Consider the following 27,208-nt stretch of genomic DNA (forward strand, 5'->3'; position numbering starts at 1 on the left):
ATCGTCTGCTACCATGACTGCTACACAATTTAAACCGAAATTGGCCCCAACTCCAAACGTCCAACCTAAAGGGGTTTTGAATTTTCGCATTAAATTTTATTATTCTGTAACTTGTAGCCTTTCTATCTTCTCTCTCAATTTTTTGGCAACACTGGGGGAATGATTTTCGTGAAGGATTTGTCGTTTGTTTTTGATAAAATAGCTTTAGTTTGAAAAGTTATGTCGTTAGAGTCAGACATTTCCGAAATGAGTTTAATAAGTCTTCAAAGGGTGGCGCTTAAAGAGGTACTTGAGAAATTATTGGACTATCCGTGGTTTGCACAGAAATTTGAAATTTGAAAAAACTGGACTTTGTTTACAGGAAATGGAGGAGAATGATTGCAACTGTGATCACTTAAGCAAAGATGATCAAATAAAGCAACTAAAAGCCAAGGTGAGTTTCAAAGCCTATAGCGTTTTGGCCAGTACAGCATGAGCCTTCCAAACTAGTATACCTTTAAAGGGACTGCAAAGAAGACATCAGTGGGTGGGTAAAAATTATTTGAAGAAATACCTCACGGACATCACGTGATGCCAAGATACAAAGGCTCCTCATGCAGTGGAATTGGACATCTAGTCCTTTGTTTTTGGCCGTTGCTATTTTGGCCTGTTTTTCAGGCCGAAATAGCCTGACACTATTTTGGCCTGTTTTTCAGGCGTAAATAGCTGACCCGATGAGGCGCTGCTATTTAGACCCGAAAAACAGGCCAAAATAGTGCCCAATCGCGAGCCAGCTATTTTGGCCCGTTTTTCGGGCTTCTGACTTTTCAGGCGAAATTAGCGTCATCTAATTCCTAAGCTATTTTGGCCTGTTTTTCAGGCGTCGGAATTTTCGGGCTGGAATAGCATTCGCCGCGCGGCCCGCACTATTTTGGCCTGTTTTTCGGGCTTACGAAATTCAAGGCCAAATTAGGTAGCCTATACTTGTAGACTATTTTCGCCTGTTTTTCGGGCCTTGATTTTGTATAGGCTAATATAGTCATGGCCGCGCGGGATGGACTATTTTAGCCTGTTTTCTAACCTAAGGACCCAATGCTTTAGATTTTGATTAATAATTGGAAAAATGGGGATTTTTCAATCAGGTGACTTCCGCCTTCCATTGTACTATGGGTTTAAGAAAAGACTTGCCAAATCGAGTGCAATTTCATTGGGAATTTTGCAGTGTCAACGAAATTGCACAGAATTTCAAAGAAAATGTAGGTTAGCAATTTTAACTTGCCCCAATCCTCCTTAGTAGAGCATTTGTCTAAGGTTTTATGAGCCTAAAAATAGTCGCTTAATTTGGAACTACTGAACACCTTCCGCTTTTCGCCCTTGGAACGTACCTTTCCTCTGGAATTAAAAAACACGACCCAAGGGCTCAGTTGGTAATAGTAGCCTCATCGTACCGTACTTAACAGGCGTACCGAAAAGTTGAGTGAATGGCCCCTCGATGCGCTACCCCAATGAGTGAATGGCCCCTCGATGCGCTACCCCAATGAGTGAATAGCCCCTCTATGCGCTACCCTAATGATTGAATAGCCCTCTATACCTTACCCCAATGAGTGAATAGCCCTCTATACCATACCCCAATGGGTGAATAGCCCCTCTATACCTTACCCCAATGGGTGAATAGCCCCTCTATACCTTACCCCAATGGGTGAATAGCCCGTCTATACCTTACCCCAATGGGTGAATAGCCCGTCTATACCTTACTCCAATGGGTGAATAGCCCCTCTATACCTTACCCTAATGAGTGAATAGCCCCTCTATACCTTACCCCTATGAGTGAATAGCCCCTCTATACCTTACCCTAATGAGTGAATAGCCCCTCTATACCTTACCCTAATGAGTGAAAAGCCCCTATGTACCTTACCCCAATGAGTGAATAGCCCCTCTATACCTTACCCCAAAGAGTGAATAGCCCCTCTATACCTTACCCCAATGAGTGAATAGCCTCTCCATACCTTACCTTAATGAGGAAATAGCCCCTCTATACCTTACCCTAATCAGTGAATAGCCCCTCTATACCTTACCCTAATCAGTGAATAGCCCCTCTATACCTTACCCCAATGAGTGAATAGCCCCTCTATACCCTATAGCGACCAGAATAAATGTGCTATTGTATGGTACGAGAAAACTATTTAAGCCTTTCCGGAATTTAACATGGGGACACGCGCTAATCACCGTCCTTAAGAAATTAGTCTCGCTAATATTGTGAAACACTTGGGCCTCGTGATTATTTCGGTCTCTGGAAAATTTGGTCTACTGAGAATGTTTAATCCATAAATATTATGTAAAACGTAACACAAACCCGGACAGTCGTAGTTGTGTATTGGCTTTCAGTTACAATCCATACTTTATAAACAAGCTTGTATTAATATAAATACTAGAAAAACGTTTTTTATCAATATTACCATGAGTGAATCATGTACTAGCTCCCTATAAGTTACTCAGTCACACTGGCCTAATGTATCCAGCATTTTCTTCCGAATAGTCGAGAGGAGGGGAGGCGGGTGAGAGTGATAATAGACGGCGCCCTCTCTTATGGCTTTGAAATTAATATATCGTGAACTTGAAGTGACGATAGTTCCAAATGGTATTAATGGCTTTGGAGGTTTTGGTTTCTTTTCCTTATTTAAAAATAATTTAGGTTTCACAACAGTCTTCGATTAAAAATGGGTTGGGTCTTTCTTTAAGTTCTATTAGTTCTTTAGACGCATTATTAAAAAGTTCAATAAGGTTTTCGAGATGACTACTAAGTTGTTGTTTAGCTCCTATTCTTTGATAAAGTTTGGTTCTCTCACCATAAATAGCCTCTGAACGTTGCCTACGGAATAAAAATTCATATTCCCTTGGCAACGCTCTGAATTTAAATGAGTAGCTTAATTTCAAAGATAAAATACGACTGAACCGTCCGCAAACAATCACAACATTTCTAAAACGTCGTCTGCTTATACTAACTACCTTTCAGTTCGAAGTTTCATTGGCTTATACCCTTTTCCGTTTTTTACCGGAAATACGTAAGCGCCGAGAGTAGTGTTATTTTCTCTCACTGGGGGTCGCATATAGGTAACACTTTTTTTGGCGGGAAGAAAATGCTGGATACATTAGGCCAGTGTGGCTGAGTAACTTATAGGGAGCTAGTATATGATTCACTCATGGTAAGACCAAGCCTTTCAAGGAAGGGACACATATTATAAAAAAACCGTTTTTACAAACGGAAAAAACCTGATATATACTACATCGTTGATTTTGGGTCGCCACTCACTGTTCTTGTCACGGCTTCTAAGGGACAGATATTATTTATTCTAACCGTTTCATATAACACCACCATTTATTAAAGCGGTAACATTGCGTCATGACAATTAATATCACATGTCATGACAGCACCAACTATTAATGCGGTAATCTTAACACATTTTCTTTACTTTTTATTTCGGCTGACATTTTTTGAAGCTAAAAATAAATAATTTTTACCATAACAACGAAATAAAAAGTAAAGAAAATGTGTTAAGATTACCGCATTAATAGTTGGTGCTGTCATGACATGTGATATTAATTGTCATGACGCAATGTTACCGCTTTAATAAATGGTGGTGTTATATGAAACGGTTAGAATAAATAATATCTGTCCCTTAGAAGCCGTGACAAGAACAGTGAGTGGCGACCCAAAATCAACGATGTAGTATATATCAGGTTTTTTCCGTTTGTAAAAACGGTTTTTTTATAATAGTATTACGTGTGATAGTTACTCATTAGTGCACGGGAATTTATTTAAGTTAGTACTTCAAACCTTTAGTGGAGTTTTATACAAGCAGCGTTATTTCTTTTAATACAGTAATCCACATAACAAATTCAAATTGAGACTAAATTCTGCCTGAGTTATGTGGGACCTCAATTTTAAATTCAACCTAGGAATCAATATTTAAAGAAAAAGCACTTGTGCCAATTAACTATTAGATTAAAAGGCTGAAGAAGGAAGTGTACACTATACAATTAAGATATTTTAAAAACGGACCTAACTATTTTCGGTATGAAATTTTTATGGTATGCTAGTTAAAATATTTTTGTAGATGTGTACCGTATATATAAAAGGTTGTGATGCGCGCCGAAAATTGATAGAATCAGTCGTTCCTCCCAAGCGGGAGAAGTTGCTGATCAAGTAGGGTAAGGGACCGTCCATAAACTACGTCACACCCTTTTGGGGTGAGGGGGTTTCTAAATTTGTGACGGTCCGTGACAAGGGGGAGGGAGGGGTTCTTCGATGCGTGACGTCACATTTAGCATTGATTTTGTTACGAAGTCAGTAAGAGGCCGATTGGCTCTCTTATGTTATAGAAGAAGAAAGACAACATTCCATAGTCCACCGGTACAATAATTTAGCAAAATTTTTATTCCATCATCACTTAAATAGTAGAAACTTTAAGCAATTATCTACTTTTTACACCTTAATATAGCCAATTTAAATAGCGCAATTAAAATAAACAGCGTAAACTCTCTTATTTCTCTGTTTATTCGCCCCTATTATTTGTGAGGATGAGTCAAATCCCCCGGCCGATTGAAATGGTTTCGATTCTTTGGCAAATTTTCTAAATCTCAAGCTCGATTAGTATGTTTTCGGTGACAGTGTCGAAACCTAAAAAGTGTGCCCCTTTAACTCAGCTTTATGGAACTTTTTTGAAGCTTATAAAAAGCACATCCATACATTAAAATTCTAAAGGTCAATCAGAGGGAAAAAGATTAAAACGGAAGAGAACTTGAATTTTCAGCCGAGCAAAATATTTCTGAGAGGGCGGCATATCACTCAAGAAATTAATCAAATTTAATTTGTAAATTAAGACAAATCATAGTGCGAAGGGGGGGGGGGGTTAAAGAAATGTGACGTGGTTTTAGGGGAGGGGTCTGAGAAAAGCGTGACGAAGCGTGATCTGGGGGGACGGGGGGGGTCAAAAAATGCTTTTTTTTGCGTGACGTAGTTTATGGACGGTCCCTAAAGCGGAATCAGAAAGTGCTACATAAATGCGCGAACGACAATATTTTTTAGAGCGCTCAGACCAGGCCCGTAATGTATGATGTATGAATAGACAAATACGAATATTACCTACAGAGAAACAAACTTCCAGGGACACGCCTACATACTGGATCATAATTTCCCTGTCGCCACAAGACAACACTAGAGGCAGCCCAAGCTCACTGCATCTGAGAGGTTAGCCAACTCGGTCATGCCTCTAGCGGTGTCTCCTGACATGATTGAAATTATCCACTATAGAGGCGTGCCCCTGGAAGTTTGTTTCTTTGCATGTAACATTCGAAATGGTCTATTGACGCATGTTTTTTATTTCTGGAGGAAAGGTACGTTCCAAGGTAGAAAGTGTTCCAAGATGCGATTAAGTGTGTATCGGCATAAGTCTATGTTGTAAGCTCATCGAGGGGATCTGTTCTTCTATTCCCCGGAATATTGAAATTATAGCATAAGTAAATTTATGCGGGTAATAATTTTATCACTGTTTAGAGTAGGGCATCGAGGGGCTATTCACTCTGATTTTGTGTACGGTAAATTGTTTAAGCATTGTAAGAGATAAGGCTATTCACTAATTAGGTAGCGCATCGAAGGGATATTCACTCATTAGGGTAAGGTATAGAGGGGCTATTCACTCATTAGGGTAAGGTATAGAGGGGCTATTCACTCATTGGGTTAAGGTATAGAGGGGCTATTCACTCATTGGGTTAAGGTATAGAGGGGCTATTTCCTCATTAAGGTAAGGTATGGAGAGGCTATTCACTCATTGGGTTAAGGTATAGAGGGGCTATTCACTCATTGGGTTAAGGTATAGAGGGGCTATTTCCTCATTAAGGTAAGGTATGGAGAGGCTATTCACTCATTGGGGTAAGGTATAGAGGGGCTATTCACTCATTGGGGTAAGGTATAGAGGGGCTATTCACTCATTGGGGTAAGGTATAGAGGGGCTATTCACTCATTGGGGTAAGGTACATAGGGGCTTTTCACTCATTAGGGTAAGGTATAGAGGGGCTATTCACTCATTAGGGTAAGGTATAGAGGGGCTATTCACTCATAGGGGTAAGGTATAGAGGGGCTATTCACTCATTAGGGTAAGGTATAGAGGGGCTATTCACCCATTGGAGTAAGGTATAGACGGGCTATTCACCCATTGGGGTAAGGTATAGACGGGCTATTCACCCATTGGGGTAAGGTATAGAGGGGCTATTCACCCATTGGGGTAAGGTATAGAGGGGCTATTCACCCATTGGGGTATGGTATAGAGGGCTATTCACTCATTGGGGTAAGGTATAGAGGGCTATTCAATCATTAGGGTAGCGCATAGAGGGGCTATTCACTCATTGGGGTAGCGCATCGAGGGGCCATTCACTCATTGGGGTAGCGCATCGAGGGGCCATTCACTCAACTTTTCGGTACGCCTGTTAAGTACGGTACGATGAGGCTACTATTACCAACTGAGCCCTTGGGTCGTGTTTTTTAATTCCAGAGGAAAGGTACGTTCCAAGGGCGAAAAGCGGAAGGTGTTCAGTAGTTCCAAATTAAGCGACTATTTTTAGGCTCATAAAACCTTAGACAAATGCTCTACTAAGGAGGATTGGGGCAAGTTAAAATTGCTAACCTACATTTTCTTTGAAATTCTGTGCAATTTCGTTGACACTGCAAAATTCCCAATGAAATTGCACTCGATTTGGCAAGTCTTTTCTTAAACCCATAGTACAATGGAAGGCGGAAGTCACCTGATTGAAAAATCCCCATTTTTCCAATTATTAATCAAAATCTAAAGCATTGGGTCCTTAGGTTAGAAAACAGGCTAAAATAGTCCATCCCGCGCGGCCATGACTATATTAGCCTATACAAAATCAAGGCCCGAAAAACAGGCGAAAATAGTCTACAAGTATAGGCTACCTAATTTGGCCTTGAATTTCGTAAGCCCGAAAAACAGGCCAAAATAGTGCGGGCCGCGCGGCGAATGCTATTCCAGCCCGAAAATTCCGACGCCTGAAAAACAGGCCAAAATAGCTTAGGAATTAGATGACGCTAATTTCGCCTGAAAAGTCAGAAGCCCGAAAAACGGGCCAAAATAGCTGGCTCGCGATTGGGCACTATTTTGGCCTGTTTTTCGGGCCTAAATAGCAGCGCCTCATCGGGCCAGCTATTTACGCCTGAAAAACAGGCCAAAATAGTGTCAGGCTATTTCGGCCCGAAAAACAGGCCAAAATAGACACTACGTTTGTTTTTTGTGAGATTGCAGCGCCAATTCCATGAAATAAAATGAACTAAGCTTCTTTGAACCACGCTTCTCCTAGGTCACGTGCATCTGACGTATTTTAAATAATTTTTACCCACCCGCCGATGCCTTCTTTTCAGTCCCTTTAAAGGGAGTCTCAGCTGTGACTGTGGTTTAGTATAAAAAAACGGCACTAGATGCTCCCATAGTCAAGGGGTGGAGTTGACTGACCCAATAGAGCTGTCTCAGAAGTCTTAGTGTGACGTCACCCATGCCATTTGTCCATAGAACCAAAGCGGTACCAAACATGGCCGCCCACTGCCAAAGCTAAGCCCGGGACGTTTTACCTAGGCGCTGACGTCACAACTGACATAGCTCCATAAACTTATCAAAGGCAAGGTCTAGCTCCGCCCTTGAGGATGATTTCTGATTGGTTCCTGCCTTTGGCTACATAAAATTGGTGTGTTGTGTAGAAGGTTAATCAGTGTGTTACGGACGCCACAGGAGCTGACATTTGCTTTAAAGTATAAATCGCAATTGAAAAACCTTAAGTAAACCAATGTCTATTTGTGAAGCCTATCACCATAGGCTTATGGAAACACATCCCTCGACCATTTATAGCGTTATTAAAGGGCACCACAAGAGCCTTGTGGGAGCTCTATGCCTACACACACAAACTGCAGCCTTGCTTATAGTTCTTGCAAAGCTCTCGCGCCCTCTGTTGGCGCCCGTGACGAAAAAACCCCTTCTGATCCCCCCGTTGTTCACGTCATTGTTGTTTTCTTTCTGGAGACTTTAAAAGACATTCTGCGTAGAAGGAAGTCCTATTTTGTAATGCAGCCTATTTTTTCAGTGTAATGGTTTAATATCAAACGTGAAAAAAGAGAGAATGAGAACTTTGTTTGCGATAAATGAGAAAGTGGATGAAATTGAATGGCTCAATGGGGTCATTAGTGAGTTGGAAAGTGAAATCAAGGACCTGATGGTTTGTGACATTCTTCATTTTCATAGTCGATGTGAAAGAGAATCAGGTTAAAAGTATTAGTTCAATTATTGTTATTTGTTTATAACTTAGGAGGAAAGTGAAAGAGCCAACATTGAATGTGTGAAGTTAGAACCTGTTGAAAATGATTTAGGACTGAATGAACAGGAATTATCTCATCCTGTTCTGATAAATCAACAAACAGAAGAACAAATACAAAGGTATTTAAAGCAAAAAACCAATGAGAACTTGTTCATGAGGGCGGATCTAAAACTAGGACTGTTCACGAGCTCGAGCGAGCTTTTTTAAGGTCGAGCCGAGCCGATAGGTATCGCACCACTTCGACTCGCGAGCTTAGCCACTGAAATAGTGCTTTCTTTTTAGTCCTTCTTTCCACCAATAGCGTTTCGTTGTATTTTTACAAGAAATAGAGCGTGGGGAAATTTGCTTTCTCTCGTCTCTAACCGTGAACATATAACGATTTCTTCACACTTTATCCTAAACATGGGATAGCATTTAGAGTCGTTCTCAAATCTTATGTTGGTAGAAGCAATTTTTGTTAAACTTATATATGTTAACCGAGCTAGAGCAGAGCCAAGACCCAGCTCGTCTCGTGAACAGTCCTATCTAAAACTAGCCTTTGCTAAGCTTGGCGGGCCAGTCATCTCCACCTCTCGTCTATGGGAGCATCTTGTGTCATTTGTTTAAACTAAACCAGAGCCAAGTCTCGGCTATGGTTAAGTTTAAGCTCAAGTATAATTTTTTATTTGACTGACTAATTCGCGTCCATAAAACTTGATTCGTTACGCCTTGCCACGATAATCGTGAATAAAATCATAAGTATGCAATTCTTCGAGAGAAGTGTACCACAAAGCGGCTGGGTAATTGTAACATGATTCTTCCCAACATCTATTAAACCGAATCATGCACATACACGATAAATAGTTCCCTCATCATTACTCTATTGGCGCTTAACTATTTGCCAAGGCGCATGCGCTTGTGGATTGTTGTCCCACGTCAAGACAATCAAGGTTTGTGGGTTGATTGCTGAGGATTTAGTACCAAACAGTTATAGAATTCACCCCACGTTGTGATGCCCATCTGAAGTTTGTTGAGCAGGAAAGCAAATGTTCAAAAAAGGTGAGCCTGGGAAGAATCATGTTACATATAACTAAAGTATTAAGAGGTTACAGAGTGTCATCCTTTTTCTATTATCCCCTTCTGATAAAATGTATTAATATTATGTTGCTGTTGCTATATCAGTTTTGACGATTTTTTATTTGCGTAGTTCGCTAAGTATACCAGCTGAGATACCCAGCAACATTTACCAAAGTCTGCTTAAAGTGGAAGCCACGGACCTCGAGCAATTTGGTTTAGGTATGGTGTCACATTATCGTAATCCTGACACGCAATCTGATGTAGTTCCAGTTTAATGAAACTATTAGGGTTATTTTTTCGTTTTGATCATCAAGGTTCGTTGGTAAAAGCTGAAGGTGCTTGCAATGTCCAAGGCACGCTGACTGAAGAAGATATTAAGGAAGAATCACCCGAATGTGACGCGGAGGTTGGCAAAGGAAACACATCCCAAACTAAAACTACCTCGAATGCGGGTCTTGGAACGCGAATTATGAAACTGTGTATTCCTAAACTAAAATACAGTGACTGTGTTCCTTATTTACCAAACCTTGAGGGCGAAACACAGTTGGAAATGTCTCCTGTCCCAACGACAGATTCGCCTCTCGAGATCAATCTTAAAACTAACAATTCTTATCCTAAATCACGAATTTCTTCGACAAAGAGAGGTAATGAGAGTAAAGCAACTCGATCCAAGAAATTGTGTCTTGAAAAACGTTGGGAATTGTCGTCGCTTGACGCAAATATGGAAAGCAATTCTCTAGAAGAAGCTCCAGAGAAGAATCTTGATGATAACCAGTCCAAAATGACCTTGACCGATTCAAAGAAAACTGATAATAGACAAAATCAAACCGTGAAACTGTACTTGCCAAGCGATTTACCAAGAGTACCGATTGAAGTTGAAGATAGTACTTCAGTGTCCAGCTCTGATGCATCCGAAAGTAGCTCGTCCAATAATTCCGAAAGTAATACAACTTCTGCCAGTTCGGAAATTGGTAAGTCATTTTACGCTTAGGGTCAGCAACGATTTTCGGGACAGGAATATAAAACTCAAAAATAGTCAAAATTGACCCACTTACAGTAGAAACCTTGCCTAAAATAGAGTATGTTTCGAAATTTTCTAGTGGTAGTTCCCCTAACAGGTTTTTTAACCCCTTCCTTTCTAACCCTCATTTCTTCTGTCTTCCCCGGAATTTTTCAACCTAATCCTCAATCCTTAGTATTTTAAAGCTTAAGTTTCCAAAAATTTTGTCTCATTTAAATTAATACGTTTTTAACTTAGTAAGATTTTTTTTTAAATTTAAACGGAAAATTGTTCCTGCGAATAATATTAAACTTAATACTTGATTACCGAAATTCAGCGGTTGAGCCTGAGCTCCGTGGCCACCGGGCGAGAAAAAATTCCTTTTTAAAAATACAGGTACCCGGCCGTCCTTGGTGTCTTGGTGTCTTTAAGAGCCCAAGCACATTTTGCTCAGATTGATAAGACCTTAGTATTTACTCCCAATGGCGAGGGATCGGACGTTCGGCATTTTAGTGTACGGGATTTTGAGATTTCAAGATTTTGACAAAGATTTTCAGATTTTGCCCCAGATTTTAAGATTTGGGAATTTTAAAGGAGATTTTTAGATTTCGAAGAAGATTTTGTTCAGGATTTTCAGATTTTGAAGGTGATTTCGAGATTTTGAGGGAGATTTTCAGATTTTGAAGGAGATTTTCAGGTTTCGAGGAGATTTTCAGATTTCGAGGAGATTTTCGGATTTTTGATGAAATTTTGGGAATTTGCAGGGGATATCAAGATTTACTATTAACTTCCGGTGTTCAAAGGATATTTCGAGATTTTGAAATATAGTTTTAGGTTTTAAACTTTAAATTTGTTTTAATTTACCGTAATGAATACTGGAGAAAAATCCAGAAAAATAGCAAGATGGAAGGCAGAGTTTTACCCCCGTGTCTTCCCCTCTTAAATAGATGCAAAACGTGTATTGTAAGCGCGGGATTTTCAGATTTTGATATTTTAGGGTGAGATTTCGGGATTTTACGTTAAGATTTTGGGATTTCTAGATTTTGTGAGATTTCGGGATTTTAGGTGAAGATTTCGAGATTTTCAGATTTTAAAATAGGGATTTCGGGATTTTCAGATTTTAAGGTAGGGATTTTGGGATTTTTAGATTTTAACGTGAGATTTTGGGATTTTTAGATTTTGACGTGAGATTTCGGGATTTCGAGATTTTAAGGGTAAGATTTCGTGATTTTCGAGAGAAATTTTAAACAGATTTCAAACGAACTGTACGGGATTTTGACAAACGTCCGACCCCTCGCCCAATGGTCTTTGAAATTGTGAATAATTTCATCTAAAGAATATTTTTGAGACCCTATCCTCCGTCTTTATAGCAGTTCTCGAATCTATGCAAGTGCCGAATAATTGTCCTTCGCGTGTTAGGTTCTATACGAGGCGTTTCGTGTAACTAGCCTAGGCCCTAGATGCGTACTTTGCGTGTGAAGCCTTACCGCTTTTGGTCTTACTGATAATGAAATATGAAACGATTTATTATTGAAAATGTAATAGATACAATTTGTAATATATTGTAAATTCCTTAATGTATGGGAAACAAGGGTTTTAAGGAGAAAATGGTGTTAAGGTAAACATCCTTGAAATTTGGGTAGAGCCTTTCGGCAAAATAATGTTATTGTCGTGGCAAACTATCCAAGACGTTTTATTTTCTTCTGACTTGATCGTTGCAATAAGTAAATCCCGACTTTGTCACATACACCGCTTACGCTGAGTGACTGACTACCTTCCTCGTAGAAGTGGCCATCATATTATTAAATTATGATGATATCCGGCTCTGCCAAAATTTACATAACATCATATTCAGTTCATAAGGGTAACGCCAGGGCCAAATGCATCCCGCACAGTCGTGAGTTGGAGTTACGTGTTAACGAATTGCAGTTACTTGCATTTTAACTCCGTCACCTAGAAACAAAAAAGAAGAGAGGACATTATAACGCCTTTCAATAACGGCAGTCAAATAATTTTCACTTCCAATATATTTTATAAGCATATTTATATTGCAATTGACTAAAACCTTAAATATTTTCTTAATAACCATCAGTTTCCACTTTATGATAGGTAAAATCTTCGGAGACAGTCATCTCGATTCGGAGCGCCATTAATTTTGTTTTCCAAACTTGTTGTCTTTAACTTAGTGTCATTTTATTACTCGGCATGACCGGTTTTATCAAGTGCTATTGAACAGTACTTTCAATTGTGAGAAGTTTCAGTTTGTTTGCTTTCTGAAGGAAAATCCGAGAAGTAGCGTTCAACTCTTTGCAAATATTCTCTTGAATATAAAAGTGATCCTGAACGTCACATTACAAATGGTACCGCAGAAAAACGCTTCAAACGTGATCATTGTGACTATACTAGCTCTGAGAACGGTTCTTTGATCAGACATGAACATGATATAACTGCTCTGAGATCGACGCTGTTTTGCGTAATAAAATCCGAATATATTTTTTTTTCTTCCAAAAATCTCGAATGTGGGAGACACGGTCTCCCTGCCGGAAAATCAGTGTGTTCAGTTTTTGGACCTAATTCCGCTTTAAACGTAGATGAAAACTTTAAACTTAGATGAAAACTAATCTTGGGCCAAAAGCCGCTAATCGATGCTCACTTTCAGTCGTTGTGGCTGTAACATGTGTTGGACAAAACGTTCACACCTTTTATGTTATTTTTAAGATTCTACATACTTTGAACTGTAGCACTAAACGACCTTTCATCCTTTTGAATAATGAAACAAACCCTTAAAATACCCCGTTTTTCCAAGGGGCTTCACTCTTTTCTTATCATCGCTGGTGCTTATTTCGAGCAAAAATACTTTGACAGAACGAAATTAACAAATTGGTAACTTGTCTTTTCGCAGCGTCACCTAGCATTTGATTCCCTCAAAATCAGCTGAAAGTTAAAAATACAACCTTTCAGCAAGGAAGATGGAGATAGGGAAGTTTGGTCAGTATAGGAATCTCTCTTCACGAAATGTAGCAGGTCACATGACTTATATTCGGCGTTAGTTTTAACCGCGCAGGAAACCGGTAGTGCCGCCTATCATCAGCACAATGCCCGAGAAAAGTGCGGTGCGTGCGCACATGCACATCCACGCCGAAAACGGGATTTTTGGGCGACCGGAGTTATAGCGTTACACGAAACTTCCCTATCTCCATGTTCCTTGCTTTCAGGTTTCGAGCCAAGGTTTCTTCTCGCCAGTTAAGTTAATCTTCATTCCCTTTTTATGATATGCGTGTTTATTTACCAGCAAACGCCTTGAACAACACTGTTTCAACACGCCTTTTTACCTCTCCGAGTGACGTATGTCACGGAGAGGTTCTAATTTCGACGTGTGTGTCTGTCTGTCTGGCTGTTGTTATTGACTTACACCCCAGGGGACCGCGTTCGCAGTTTCCGAATCGAAGCAAATGTGTTCGCTATTTCCGGACCGCATTCACAGTTCCCGGAAAATTCAAAACTTGAGGCTATCCACAATTCAATTGACCACTATTACTTCATCTGACTAGTCAATTGTCCATTCCACATGGACACCAGTCTGTACACACTGGCTTCTAACACCACCATCTTCTGGTCTTTGTTTTTGTCCATCCCCCATGGACACCAGTCTGTACATACTGGCTTCTAATCACCATCATCCTCTGGTCTTCGTCCATTCCACATGGACACCAGTCTGTACATACTGGCTTCTAATCACCACCATCCTCTGGTCTTCGTCCATTCCACATGGACACCAGTCTGTACATACTGGCTTCTAATCACCACCATCTTCTGGTCTTTGTCCATCCCACTTGGACACCAGTTTGTACATACTGGCTTCTAATCACCACCATCTTCTGGTCTTCGTCCATTCCACTTGGACACCAGTCTGTACACCTGGCTTCTACTCCATCGTCATCGTTGGGTTTAAGACATTCGCGGCGATCAGCTAGGGTTACGAGAAACGTCTAGCCTCCCTAAGGTGGGATCACCACCAAAGGTTTTCGCAATTGCGGTTGTTCTTGCTTTTAGCTGTAGTTCGACACCCTTATATACTACCTATTTTAGTAAGGCGAAGCAACCGGCGTATGCTTCATTTCAAACGCCAATATTAGTCAAGTCTCTCAAGAATGTTTAATTGTTCTTTTTTAAAACGATGTAACGTTCAATAAGGCGAATAACTAACGAAGAAAATGTTAAATATTAATTATATTTATTTTAATATTTAAGATAATCTTGTTTCTCAATTCAAAATTAATACGGAAAGAGTTAAAAAGCAGCCTATGTTTTTGTCTGTGTGTGTCCGTCCGTTGTTACAGTAGTGCGCTGCGTTAGAAGTTCGTTTTGTTTTGATGTGTAAAGAAATCCTACAGAACCATAATATTCCCTTTATCCTTAATATAAATTGAATATGTGGAAATTTTTTTCGTAATTATGATGCATTTAGTACTTTTGTAGCTTTAAAGCTCTATTTCATTTTGATATTCCAAAGATGTTTTTAAATATTATTATTTAAAATGGATGTTTATATATTACTTAAGCTATACTAGATCTGTTTATAGCATAATCCTTTCTAAAGTGAATACAAGCACAACGCTACTATATTGGCCAAATGAACTTTCATTTGTCAATAGGCCTAGTGAACCAAAAAGTGAACGCTTGGTTTTCGTTTCTGTAATGCAGAGACAGTAACGGTTCAGAGTGAGCCGAAAGTTAAATACACTTTTTAATAATTAGGCTTAAATTTTATAATCATGGTGTAAATCTGGGCCGCGTTCAGCAGAGCCCAGCGCTGTGAACAGTGTCCTACATAACGGGATTTGGTTTATGAATTTTGACGTCCTGGTGCTCAGCGCTGAGCTAGCGCGGTCTACAAAGAAAATAGTCGGCTTTTTGGATAACGTGACGTAAAACGCGTAGTTCTCAGCTTGGCGAAAAAACCATGGAGGAATTAATACAAATAGCTTGATGATTCTGATGGGACTATAGCTATTTAATTGGCGTGAAATCAGTTGATCACGCGAGAATTTTAAGAGATATGTTAGTTTCTAATTTTAATTATAAAAGTTGTTATCTATCTCTATAAATATGTTATCATACAATTTTTGTTAAGCCTTGGTACCTTGCACGCTTTATTGCGCTAGCGTCATCTATAAAACGCGGATGACCGGAGAAAAGCTATGACGATAGAGCTCACCGGTAAACATTTCCAAAATCCGCTGTCTTTTTTGGTGAGCTCTGCTGAACGCAGCCCAGACCAGTGAAAGGTCTGATCGTAATCGGATTATAGCTTCGTGTTTTCATGCTTTTTATGATGCGCATTTACTTTCAGTGTGTGTAGCCACAAATAAGCTTTGGTGTTATGTAACGTTAACAGTCATGTTGACAAAACTAAGAAAATTGTTGAGGTGAAACGAGAGGATAGTGTTTACATGGCAACCCTGTTGTGAATATGGCTTTGAACATAGAGGGCATACAGTTGAGGAGTAGAAAATTGGGCCTTTACAAACACGTAAAGGTAATATCCCTCGAAAGTTTTATCTCTTCATTTCCCGTTTTTTCCCCATCGGATGATTTTACTGTGTACAAGTATATCATTATTGGATGTAAAATGTCGTCTGATTTACAGTATATTTGCTATGCTTTGTATACTGCTTTAATATTTCATAAATTTTAACTTAAGAAACATTTCCATATCTGGGTAAATAAGTTGGTAAGTAGTCGTCTTGACTCGGAGAGGAAATATTTTGGTTTTCCCAACTTGTTACCTCTCCGTGTGACGTAGTCCAGGAGAGGTTCTGTAACGGCCGTATCTGTCTGTCCGTTGTTACACCCACGTGACCGCGTTCGCAGTTTGCGTATCGGAGCAAACGTGTTCGCCATTTCCGAACTGCTTTCACAGTCACGGAAATGGCTCCCCTACTTGAGTTCTCACACCACCTGAGTTGAGTTCCTACTGGCTTCTAATCACCACCATCTTCTGTTCTTTGTCAATCCCACATTGACACCAGTCTGCACTTACACTGGCTTCTAAGACCACCATCCACTGGTCTTCCGTCTATTCCACATAGACACCAATCTGTATCATTGGCTTCTACTCCATTATCATCGTTTGGTTTTAGGATATACGCGTCGATCAGCTAGGGTTACGAGAAACGTCTAGCCTCCCTAAGGTGGGATCGGCCACCAAAGGTTTTCGCAATTGCGCTTTTTCCTTACTATTATAATGGAAACGAATCGTATATATACCCCAAAATTTGAAAAAAGCGGGCAATAGGGGTACCCTTCACTTTAAACGTCAATATTAGCAAAGTTTGAGAAGATAATAGGTATAACTTTATTTTAAACGATTTAACTATTATTAATGTTAATTATTGAAGATTAAAATAATTAAAAATAATTATATTTATTTAAATATTAAAGATAAACCTCTCGTGCAAAGAGAGAGATTATCATTGCCTCCTATAAGGCCCGTGCATGCGATATATTTCCTTCATTGCCTCCTATATCTATCAAGGCACGTGCATTGTGATATATTTCATTCATTGCCTCTTATATCTATCAAGGCCCGTGCATTGCGATATATTTTTCGAAACAACAACAAAAATGGGAAGCTCCTCTCAGAAACATAATAATTTCTTTTCTCTGTATATGAAATGAAAATATGGATAATATTGCGCTCCTTTAATGGTATGAATCCTTGCTTGTCTATTAATATTTTGCGTAGGAGTAATACGTTTTTAGCGAAGTCTAGAGAGGATAAACATAAGCGAGATTGTTTCGGAAAAAAAATATTGCTTCCACTAATGGGTTTATAACCCTTGTTACTGTTGTATACTTCCATTCCCCGTCCCTGATCGAACCCGGTGACATCACTACAAATATATTCAACAGTCAGAATTGTGCACCTCCTAGGTTCACGTGGGATATCATTCAAACAAATAATATAGAATGTGTTTTGTAAGCATATTTTTATTACCTTTCAAGATCAAGTTTTTCGAGACCGCTGTTTCGACTCGCACATGGATAAATTTCTGTTTCTAAACTCGTTTTCTTTGAAAATACATTCAAAGTGTGATTAATGTGACTATGCTAGTACCCGTAAGAGTACTTTAATCTAGGACTGTTCACGAGCCGAGCTGAGCGAGCTTTTTAAAAGCTCGGCTCGGCTCGAGTCAAAAAAAATGGCGGCTCGGCTCTTGGCTCGGCTCGAAAATGATCGAGCCGAGCCGAGCTGGCTCGATTAATATATACATGTTTAAAAAAGATTGCTACTACCAACATCAAACTTGATAACGACTATAAATACTATCCCATGTTTAGGAATGTAGTGGTTCAGTAAAACCCGCTCTTTAAAATATGCTTAAGGTTAGAGACGAGAGATTTTTCCCACGCTTTATTTCATGTAAAAATGCAACGGAACGCTATTGGTGGAGAGAATAAAGACTAAAAGGAAAGCACTATATCAGTGACTAAGCTCGCGAGCCGGCTCGCGTGTCGTAGTGGCTCGATGCCTGTCGGCTCGGCTCGACCATAAAAAAGCTCGCTCGTTACTTAATCGAGCCGCAAAAGTGGCGGCTCGGCTCGCTCGTCACGAGCCCGAGCTGGCTCGAGCTCGTGAACAGTCCTACTTTAATCGCACATCAAGGCATTCATAGCGGTGAAAAACCCTTCAAATGTCATCAGTGTGATTTTCCAGCACATTGAAGAATAATTTGATCAATCATAAACGCATTCACAGTGGCGAAAGGCCATTCAAATGTGATCATTGTGATTATGTCAGCCCGCAAAAGAATATTTTGATCAGACATCAACGCAACAATCACAATATATATAATATTGAGTATAACCTTTTATTTAACTATAATTAACAATATTTGATATAACAAATGGTATATCAGTAATGATATCTTCGCTATTAAAGTAACAGGCGGCTCCATTATCACCCCTAGCATGCTGGCTAATCTTCTGGACACGAATTTTACCTTGCCAAAGGCAGGAACCAATCAGACCTAATGCACTAGGTCCCATTGGTCCCTGCCTTTGGTTTAACCAGAAGTGAGATGAGACCAGAAGTGAAGGGCTCTAGCATTGGTAATAGATCCTGGCACTAGTGAACAAATTTGAGGATTTTATGCCGCTTCCATCGCGCCTACACTAGAAAGAAAAAAATTGGTCGAGTTCCAAAAACATTTCCTACCCCATTCCCTCAACCTAAAGCGGCCGAACACGGAAGCGGCTCCTTAAATCTAGTTCGGCCGTCTACCACCGCGAGCGTCTCACGTTTTGGAGGGAGAATTCAGAAACCGCTACTAGAGGGCCAACCGTTCGTGTGTTATCAAGAATATTCACTTTTGCCGAGTGAAGAATTTGGTTAGCTCAGTACTTCTGGTCTCATCTCACTTCTGGTTTAACTAGCCTTTGTCAAGCTTAGCCAACGTGTAGCAGAAAAGGCATCTTTCAGGGGCATCAACGGAGCCGCCCTTTGCTTTAAAGAAGAACGCCTAATTGAATTACTGTGAGGTCGTAGACCTCGGTAGCTCAGTTGGTTAGAGCGTGGGACGGTAACCCAGAGGTCGTTGTCATCTTTTCACCTCGGGGTGGTACACATAATAACATCATCCCCAACCGGGAATTAGAATGGCAGAGTTAACACTGTTAACTAAAAATTCAATTTGAATGATATTTTTACCACAATAATTGACTAATATGTTTTTTCTTTGAATCTTAATTTGCTTCTTTAATAACTTCATCGTTGTCATCACTTCTTGTGCTAGTTGGTTTCAGCAGAAACAGGAGATTGCAAAATTATCGCTAAGCTTAACTTTACCGTTCCTTGTGTTTTTTCACTACTTTGTAGGTGTTATCATGCACCTACGGAAGTTTAATGGCAGAATATGGCTGTTCATATTGTCACGTTTATTTTATTATACGTTTATTATGGGAAAGTTTGTATTCAGTTTTACGCAAATTTCTAATGTGGGATGAAGTTTTTATTCACAAACGTAAACAATAAACGGTGGTTTGCTAAAAAGTCTTTGGGGTCATCTCAAAGATTGGTTTGACATCGTGTACAAGAATGAAGTCCGTGAATAAAAAACAATGCTGACAGTCATGACGCAAACGTAAAAACTAAACGGTGGTTTGCTATAAAGTAACGCGATGTTGTTGATAACGTCACAGTATCACTTCGAACGAACGTGTGGTAGTACAGTATGGCGTATACCAATGCAGAATATGCAGACATGCATCTCATGTATGGACTGGCGCAGGGCAATTCAGTGGAAGCACAGCGGCGATACCAGGAACAATTTCCGCAACGACGCATACCAAATCGTCGTACGTTCGAGGCTGTTGACAGGCGCTTGAGGGACATCGGACAAGTACAACCCAACAACGTTCGAGAGCGAGACATTCCAGAAGACATGGAGGAAATCGAGGAAGACGTCCTTGCCATGTTCGATGAGGACCCCTCGACAAGTACCAGACAAGTTGGACGACAATTACATGTTAATCACGTTTTGGTCTGGCGAATTCTCCGCGGACATCAGTTTCACCCGTATCATATTCAAAAGGTGCAAGCTCTTAACCCGGCAGATTATCCAAGACGCATCGACTTTTGCGAGTGGTTTTTGGCCAGAGTAGAGGACAATCAATTTCCACGGGTCCTTTTAGTAACCGACGAGGCACATTTTTCCCGGGATGGAATTCTGAACTATCACAACCACCACGAATGGCGCCAATTAAACCCACACGCAACTAGTGTTAGAAGTCACCAACAGCAATTTTCTTTAAACGTATGGTGCGGCATTGTCGGTAATCATTTACTAGGTCCGCATTTTCTTCCACCCAGACTAAATGGTGAAGCATATCTCACGTTCTTAAGAGACACTTTACCTGAACTACTCGAGGACATACCGTTAGCATTACTTCGTGACATGTGGTTTATGCACGACGGGGCACCCCCACATTTCAGCCGTGCAGTTAGAGAACATCTTAATGCCACGTTTAATTTGAGGTGGATTGGGCGTGGAGGACCAGTTGCGTGGCCAGCCAGATCTCCGGATTTAAATCCGTGCGATTTCTATCTTTGGGGTCATCTCAAAGACATCGTGTACAAGAATGAAGTCCGTGATGAGGAAGACTTGCGAAGACGAATTATTGAAGGTTGTCAAACAATCAGGAACATGCCAGGAATCTTCCAACATGTCCAAGAATCTTTCGAAAGACGGGTTCATGTTTGTCTTAACGCCGGTGGTGGACATTTTGAACAATACCTGTAACGTCCATGTTAACTTGTTAAGAATAAAAGTAATACCAACCGAAAGGTACCATGATACTTTGAATTTACTTTACTAGAGTAGGCATACTTCTACTCATTTAATACACTTCTGCCAGGTGAAAGTTCAATAACGATGTTAGAGGGAAACTATTGAAATTGTCTCATATTTCTAAACAAGTTGATAAGGCTGAATTTGTTTTAGTCTACATTTTCGAATATTTTCTTGTTTTAGGGGCCAATGTTTGGGGGGCCATATCTTCGTTGCAAATTCTTGTACACCCCATGTTCTTTGACACTTTCCACTCAGTTTGACCCAAAGAACACGCCCCTTGATTTATGGCAGACTTATCAGAAACACCCTGTATATTTGAGAACGTTGTTTGTTTGTTCTTTATGACATACACAGTCACAAATAGTTAATTTCCAAATTCGACCAAGCTGCAGGGTTGATATCAGTAACACCAGGAACTCAAAAATCTTCCACGTTCCCAACGCGTATATTAGGTTTTGGAAACCGCTGTTTCGACTCGGACATGGATTATTTTTGTTTAGGAACTTGTTTTTTTTTTGTCTTTGTGTCTTTTTAAGCCTAAGCATAACCTTTCCTTTGAACAGTACAATGTTTTTGAAGCGTGTTGGATGATATCATTTGAGGTTTTAATTTATTTCTTTTCTGTAGGAAAATCCCAGAAAAAATGTTCAACTCGATACAAATATTCACTTGAATATGAAAGGGATCTTGAACTTGACATTCGAAAGGATACCAAAGAAAAACGCTTCAAATGTGATCAGTGTGATTATGCAAGTACGTGGAAGAGTGATTTGATCACTCATCAACGCATTCACAGTGGTGAAAAACGCTTCAAATGTGATCAGTGTGACTATGCAAGTACGTGGAAGAATTGTTTGTTCAGACATCAACGCATTCACAGTGGTGAAAAACCCTTCAAATGTAATCAGTGTGACAAAGCGTACACGGCGAAGGATAATTTGATCGCTCATCAACGCATTCACAGTGGTGAAAAACCCTTCAAATGTAATCAGTGTGACTATGCAAGTACGCAGAAGAATGTTTTGATCATACATGAACGCATTCATAGCGGTGAAAAACCCTTCAAATGTAATCAGTGTGACTATGCAAGTACGCGGAAGAATGTTTTGATCATACATGAACGCATTCATAGCGGTGAAAAACCCTTCAAATGTAATCAGTGTGACTATGCAAGTACGCGGAAGAATGTTTTGAACATACATGAACGCATTCATAGCGGTGAAAAACCCTTCAAATGTAATCAGTGTGACTATGCAAGTACGCGGAAGAATGTTTTGATCGCACATGAACGCATTCATAGCGGTGAAAAACCCTTCAAATGTAATCAGTGTGACTATGCAAGTGCGAGGAAGAACGATTTGATCGCTCATCAACGCATTCACAGTGTTGAAAAACCCTTCAAATGTGATCAGTGTGAATATGCGTGCACGCGGAAGAATAAATTGATCACTCATCAACGCATTCACAGTTTTGAAAAACGCTTCAAATGTGATCAGTGTGATTACTTTTTCACACGGAATGATGATTTGTTCAGACATCAACGGATCCACATAAGGTTACCCACAGTTCGGTTCAAATCGGTTTTGGACTAAAACTGAACTGAAACTTTTCAGTTAAGATTTTCAAGAACTGAAACTGAACTGAAATTATCAGTTCGGTTCAGCCAGGAAACAAAACTTATCAGTTCAGTTTACAGTTATAACTGAACTGAACCGAAAACCCCTTCAGAGTTTATCAAGAAGAAAAATACGGTGTCAGAGACCCAAAATACCCAGATTGTAACTGTTAACCGCTAACATTTTCTACTACTACTAAGTATTTAGGAATCGTGAAGTGCCATACCTTAAGAGTCATGTTTATTTCAAACTACTAACTACTAAATATTAACATTGAAAAATTTGACTTTGACTAATTAACTAATTATGATACCCTTTTTAGTTACTAATTATTGGTATTCTTTTAGCATGTGTCTCTCTGCAGAGGGTCCCAGCTAATCACGGGACTTAAATTAATAGCTTATTTCTAAGCGTAATTAAATATACTCGACATAAATGATGAAATATACGTGACACATCCCCCAAAATATCATACAGCATGCAATACTAAACGATGCCAGTTTTCTATTGTTATACTTATGTTTGCGGGAACGTATTGATATCGTTTCTGGCGATAGATCGAAAGAGTACTTAACTATCTCTTCAGTTCAGTTTTTATCAGTTCAGTTTAAGAAATAAACCGAACCGAACTGAAAACTGATCAGTTTGGAGATGTGCAAACTGAAACTGAACTGAAGCCATCAAAATGAACTGTGGGAAACCTTAGATCCACAGTGGTGAAAAACTCTTCAACTGTGATCAATGTGCATTAGAAAAATTTGATCAATCATCAACGCATTCACAGTGGTGAAAAACCCTTCAAATGTGATCAGTGTGATTATGCCTGTACGCCGAAGAATAATTTGATCAAACATGAACGCATTCATAGCGGTGAAAAACCCTTCAAATTTGATCATAGTGATTATGCAAGTAGGCGGTTGTGTCATTTGATAGTACATAAACGCATTCACAGTGGTGAACAACCTTTCAAATGTTATCAGTGTGACTATACCAGCACAATGAAGAGTAATTTGATCAGACATCAACGTTATAATCACATGGACTAATTAAGTGGATTGTATTTAAGCATAATCAGCAATTTAGAACTTTTAAAGAACCATTTCAAAATGTCTTAATTGCGCAACGCGTTTTCATTTTCGTTTAACACATTACTGTTCTTTACCGCTGTAGTAGATACTCACCAAAAAAGTTTTCGTTCGTTGAAAAGTTGTAAAAACCTACCGTTACGGAATAGTAACCGGACGGGCTATATGGTATTACAAAATTGTGGATTGTAACAAGCGTAACGTCTTAACGGGAAACTGGTAATGATACTATGTGTTTGTGTTAGTTATTTTTAAAACCTTCACGAACAATATTGAATATAACCATGAATTTATTCATTAACAATATTTAATATTACAAATGGAATTTCAGTAATGATATCTTCGCTATTAAAGCATGAAATTTTTAACACAATAATTGATTAATATGTTTTTGCTTTGAATCTTGATTTGCTTATTTAATAACTTCATCGTTGTCATCACTTCTTGTGCTAGTTGGTTTCAGCAGAAACAGGAGATTGCAAAATTATCGCTAAGCGTAACTTTACCCTTGCTTATGTTTTTTCACTATTTTGTAGGCGTTATCATGCACCTACGGAGGTTTAATGGCAGAATATGGCTGTTCATATTGTCACGTATATTTTATTGTACGTTTATTATGGGAAAGTTCGCATTCTGTATAAGACTGTATTACGCAAAGTTCTAACGTGGAATGAAGTTTGTACTTTATGACATACACAGTCACAATTAGTTAATTTCCGAACGCGACCAAGCTGCAGGGTTGATATCAGTAACACCTGGAATTCATAGATCTTCAACTCGCCATTTTCTGGGCCCTTCTGATTGAAATAAAGGGGAAGAGATGTAGAAACACTCACCGCTGACGTCACATTTAATGCATTTGATGTTAGAAGCTAAGTGGCATATACGTAGCTATAGACCCGATTGTAAACAAGTTATCTTTGCGTTGTGTGAACGATTAAACAAAGGATGACTAGCCAATGAAACGCAAGGAAGGAGGAGCGTGCGATTTAGCAAAGTTTTAAGCCCTTACTCTTACTGTCAATCAGATATTAGTATAGAGTCTATGTCCTCTTAAAGATCCCAAGTGTAAGAAATCTGTGTATTTTTTTTAAACATTTATTCTTTAGATAATGTAATGTGCAAAGCTCATTAATGTTTATTTGTCCCTGCTCGGGCTTGATCGAAATTAAAATTCGCACATGCTAAACATCAAAAGGCATAAAGCAGACTTGCGTTGTCTCTAAATAGTTCTTTAAGTTTAACTAATCTAATCCTCCTTGATCGAAACCGGTGATGACGTCACTTCAAATATATTCAACAGTCATAGATTTGTGGACCCCCTAGGTTTACGTGGAATATAAAGCAATTAAATAAATATAGAATCTGTTTTATAATTCTATTTTTAATACCTTACAGTTTTTTTTTATTACTTTTTCTTCACGTTCTCAAAGTATGTATTAGGTTAGGTAAGGTCAATTCTTTGGCGACCGCTGTTCGACTCGGACATTGATTATTTTTGTTTACGAACTTGTTTTCTTTGTCTTTGTGTCTCTTTAAGCCTAAGCATAAGCTGTTTTACCAATTGCTTTTGAACAGTACAATGTTTTTTGAAGCTTTGTTATGATATCATTTGAGGTTTTAATTTATTTCCTTTCTGTAGGAAAATCCAAGAAAAAATGTTCAACTCGATACAAATATTCACCTGAATATGAAAGGGATCTTGAACTTGACATTCGAAAGGATACCAATGAAAAACGCTTCAAATGCGGTCAGTGTGACTATGCTAGTACGCGGAAGGATGATTTGATCAGACATCAAGGCATTCACAGTGGTGAAAAACCCTTCAAATGTGATCAGTGTGACAATGCGTACTCGCGGAAGAATAATTTGATCACTCATCAACGCATTTACAGTGGTGAAAAACCCTTCAAATGTGATCAGTGTGACTATGCATGTACGCGGAAGAATGTTTTGATCATACATGAACGCATCCACAGTGGTGAAAAACCCTTCAAATGTGATCAGTGTGACAATGCTTACTCACAGAAGAATAATTTGATCACTCATCAACGCACTCACAGTGGTGAAAAACGCTTCAAATGTAATCAATGTGACTATGCAAGTGCGAGGAAGAATGGTTTGTTCAGACATCAACGCATTCACAGTGGTGAAAAACCCTTCAAATGTAATCAGTGTGACAATGCGTACACGCAGAAGAATGGTTTGTTCAGACATCAACGTATTCACAGTGGTGAAAAACCCTTCAAATGTAATCAGTGTGACAATGCGTACACGCAGAAGAATAATTTGATGGCTCATCAACGCATTCACAGTGGTGAAAAACCCTTCAAATGTGATCATTGTGAGTATGCGTGCGTGCAGAAGAATAACTTGATGGCTCATCAACGCATTCACAGTGGTGAAAAACCCTTCAAATGTGATCAGTGTGATTATGGCAGCGCATGGAAGAGCCATTTAATCCGACATCAACGTAGTAATCACTAGGAATAATAAAATGGATTATAGTTAAGAGTACTTAGCAAACTTGGAAAGAACATTTAACAAATGTATTGTATTACAAAATGTTTTCATTTTCTGAATAAATATTACTGTTCTTTTCAATTGTATTAGGTAATTCATATTGACATAGAGCCTGTATGGTTGTGTGCTTTAAATATACCGCAGTATATTAAAATGGCGGCCGGAACTAACCAAATATCTTAACGGGCAACGCCGAACCTTTTTATCCACATCGTATGATGAACATTAGAGAGCTGCATTTCAGTTTCAAACGTTACCATTTCCATACCATTTTTGTTCATGTTTTTGTTTACCAATTCCACCCATATTTTTCATCAACCTCCCCATCCGTTACCGATCCGTGGTTTCCAAATACCAACCATTCCTATTCCCAATTAAGATAGGTTATTGCAGTTCCAACCATTACCGAAATGAACAATAGCAGAAAACCAGTTCCCTACCATAGTGTCCGAAAGAATATAACCCTTGAGCGTCTTGGTTTGGCCCAAAATTACCACTGCAATACATGTTCTTCATCGGGAGTTTTTAGTAACAATAAGGAGGCTGAACAACTGTAGAAAAATTTGACTTGACTGAGGGACTCTTGTTCGTCTGTCGCTAAGTAGCATGAATCACTTCCCAAAATATCTATTCCGAAAATTTGGCGCAAAAATTTACAATGGACCGATTGACAGCTATAATAGCCGTGAATCTCGTGTGCTAAAGTAATAGGAATACGAGCTAGAAGACGGTACTGTGAGCTTAGCTAGCTAGTAACTAGGCTACAACAAACTGAGTGAGATGAGTAGTAGTGGCATCTATATTATATTGCCATATATCGTCTAATACAGTCAAAGGCAGATATCTGCCATTACTCCATGGCAAAACCCTTTTTACCTCTCCGAGTGACGTATGTCACGGAGAGGTTCTAATTTCGACGTGTCTGTGTGTGTGTCTGTCTGTCTGTCTGTCTGTCTGTTGTTATTGACTTACACCCCAGGGGACCGTGTTCGCAGTTTCCGAATTGAAGCAAATGTGTTCGCTATTTCCGGACCGTATTCACAGTTCCCGGAAATTTCAAAACTTGAATCTATCCACAAATCAACTGGCCACTATTACTTCATCTGACTAGTCAATTGTCTATTCTACATGAATACCAATCTGTACTTATTGGCTTCAAACACCACCATTTTGTGGTCTTTGTCCATTCCACATAGACACCAGTCTGCACTTACTGGCTTC

The 27,208-nt window shown here is 39.3% G+C and overlaps 1 protein-coding gene across 2 annotated transcripts; it reads left to right on the top strand.

Moving 5' to 3' along the window:
- Window positions 1-26,060, top strand: LOC149658807 (uncharacterized). Of its 2 annotated transcripts, none has more exons than XM_089844441.1 (7): window positions 1-285; window positions 362-433; window positions 8,122-8,253; window positions 8,344-8,471; window positions 9,539-9,627; window positions 9,723-10,379; window positions 25,107-26,060. In XM_089844441.1, the coding sequence occupies exons 1-7, from the start codon at window positions 220-222 to the stop codon at window positions 25,949-25,951; spliced, it is 1,989 nt and encodes a 662-aa protein (XP_089700567.1). In that variant the 5' UTR covers window positions 1-219; the 3' UTR covers window positions 25,952-26,060. The 2 variants fall into 2 exon arrangements, with proteins under 2 accessions (XP_089700567.1, XP_089700566.1); XM_089844440.1 differs by lacking the exon at window positions 25,107-26,060 and adding an exon at window positions 21,391-23,258 and having other exon boundaries at window positions 2-285.
- Window positions 26,061-27,208: the final 1,148 nt, after the last annotated feature.

The sequence above is a fragment of the Phalangium opilio genome, unplaced genomic scaffold, assembly GCF_054372755.1.
Source record: "Phalangium opilio isolate 3A_F unplaced genomic scaffold, DU_Popi_V2 ptg000075l_1, whole genome shotgun sequence".
NCBI classification, from domain to species: Eukaryota; Metazoa; Arthropoda; class Arachnida; order Opiliones; family Phalangiidae; genus Phalangium; species Phalangium opilio.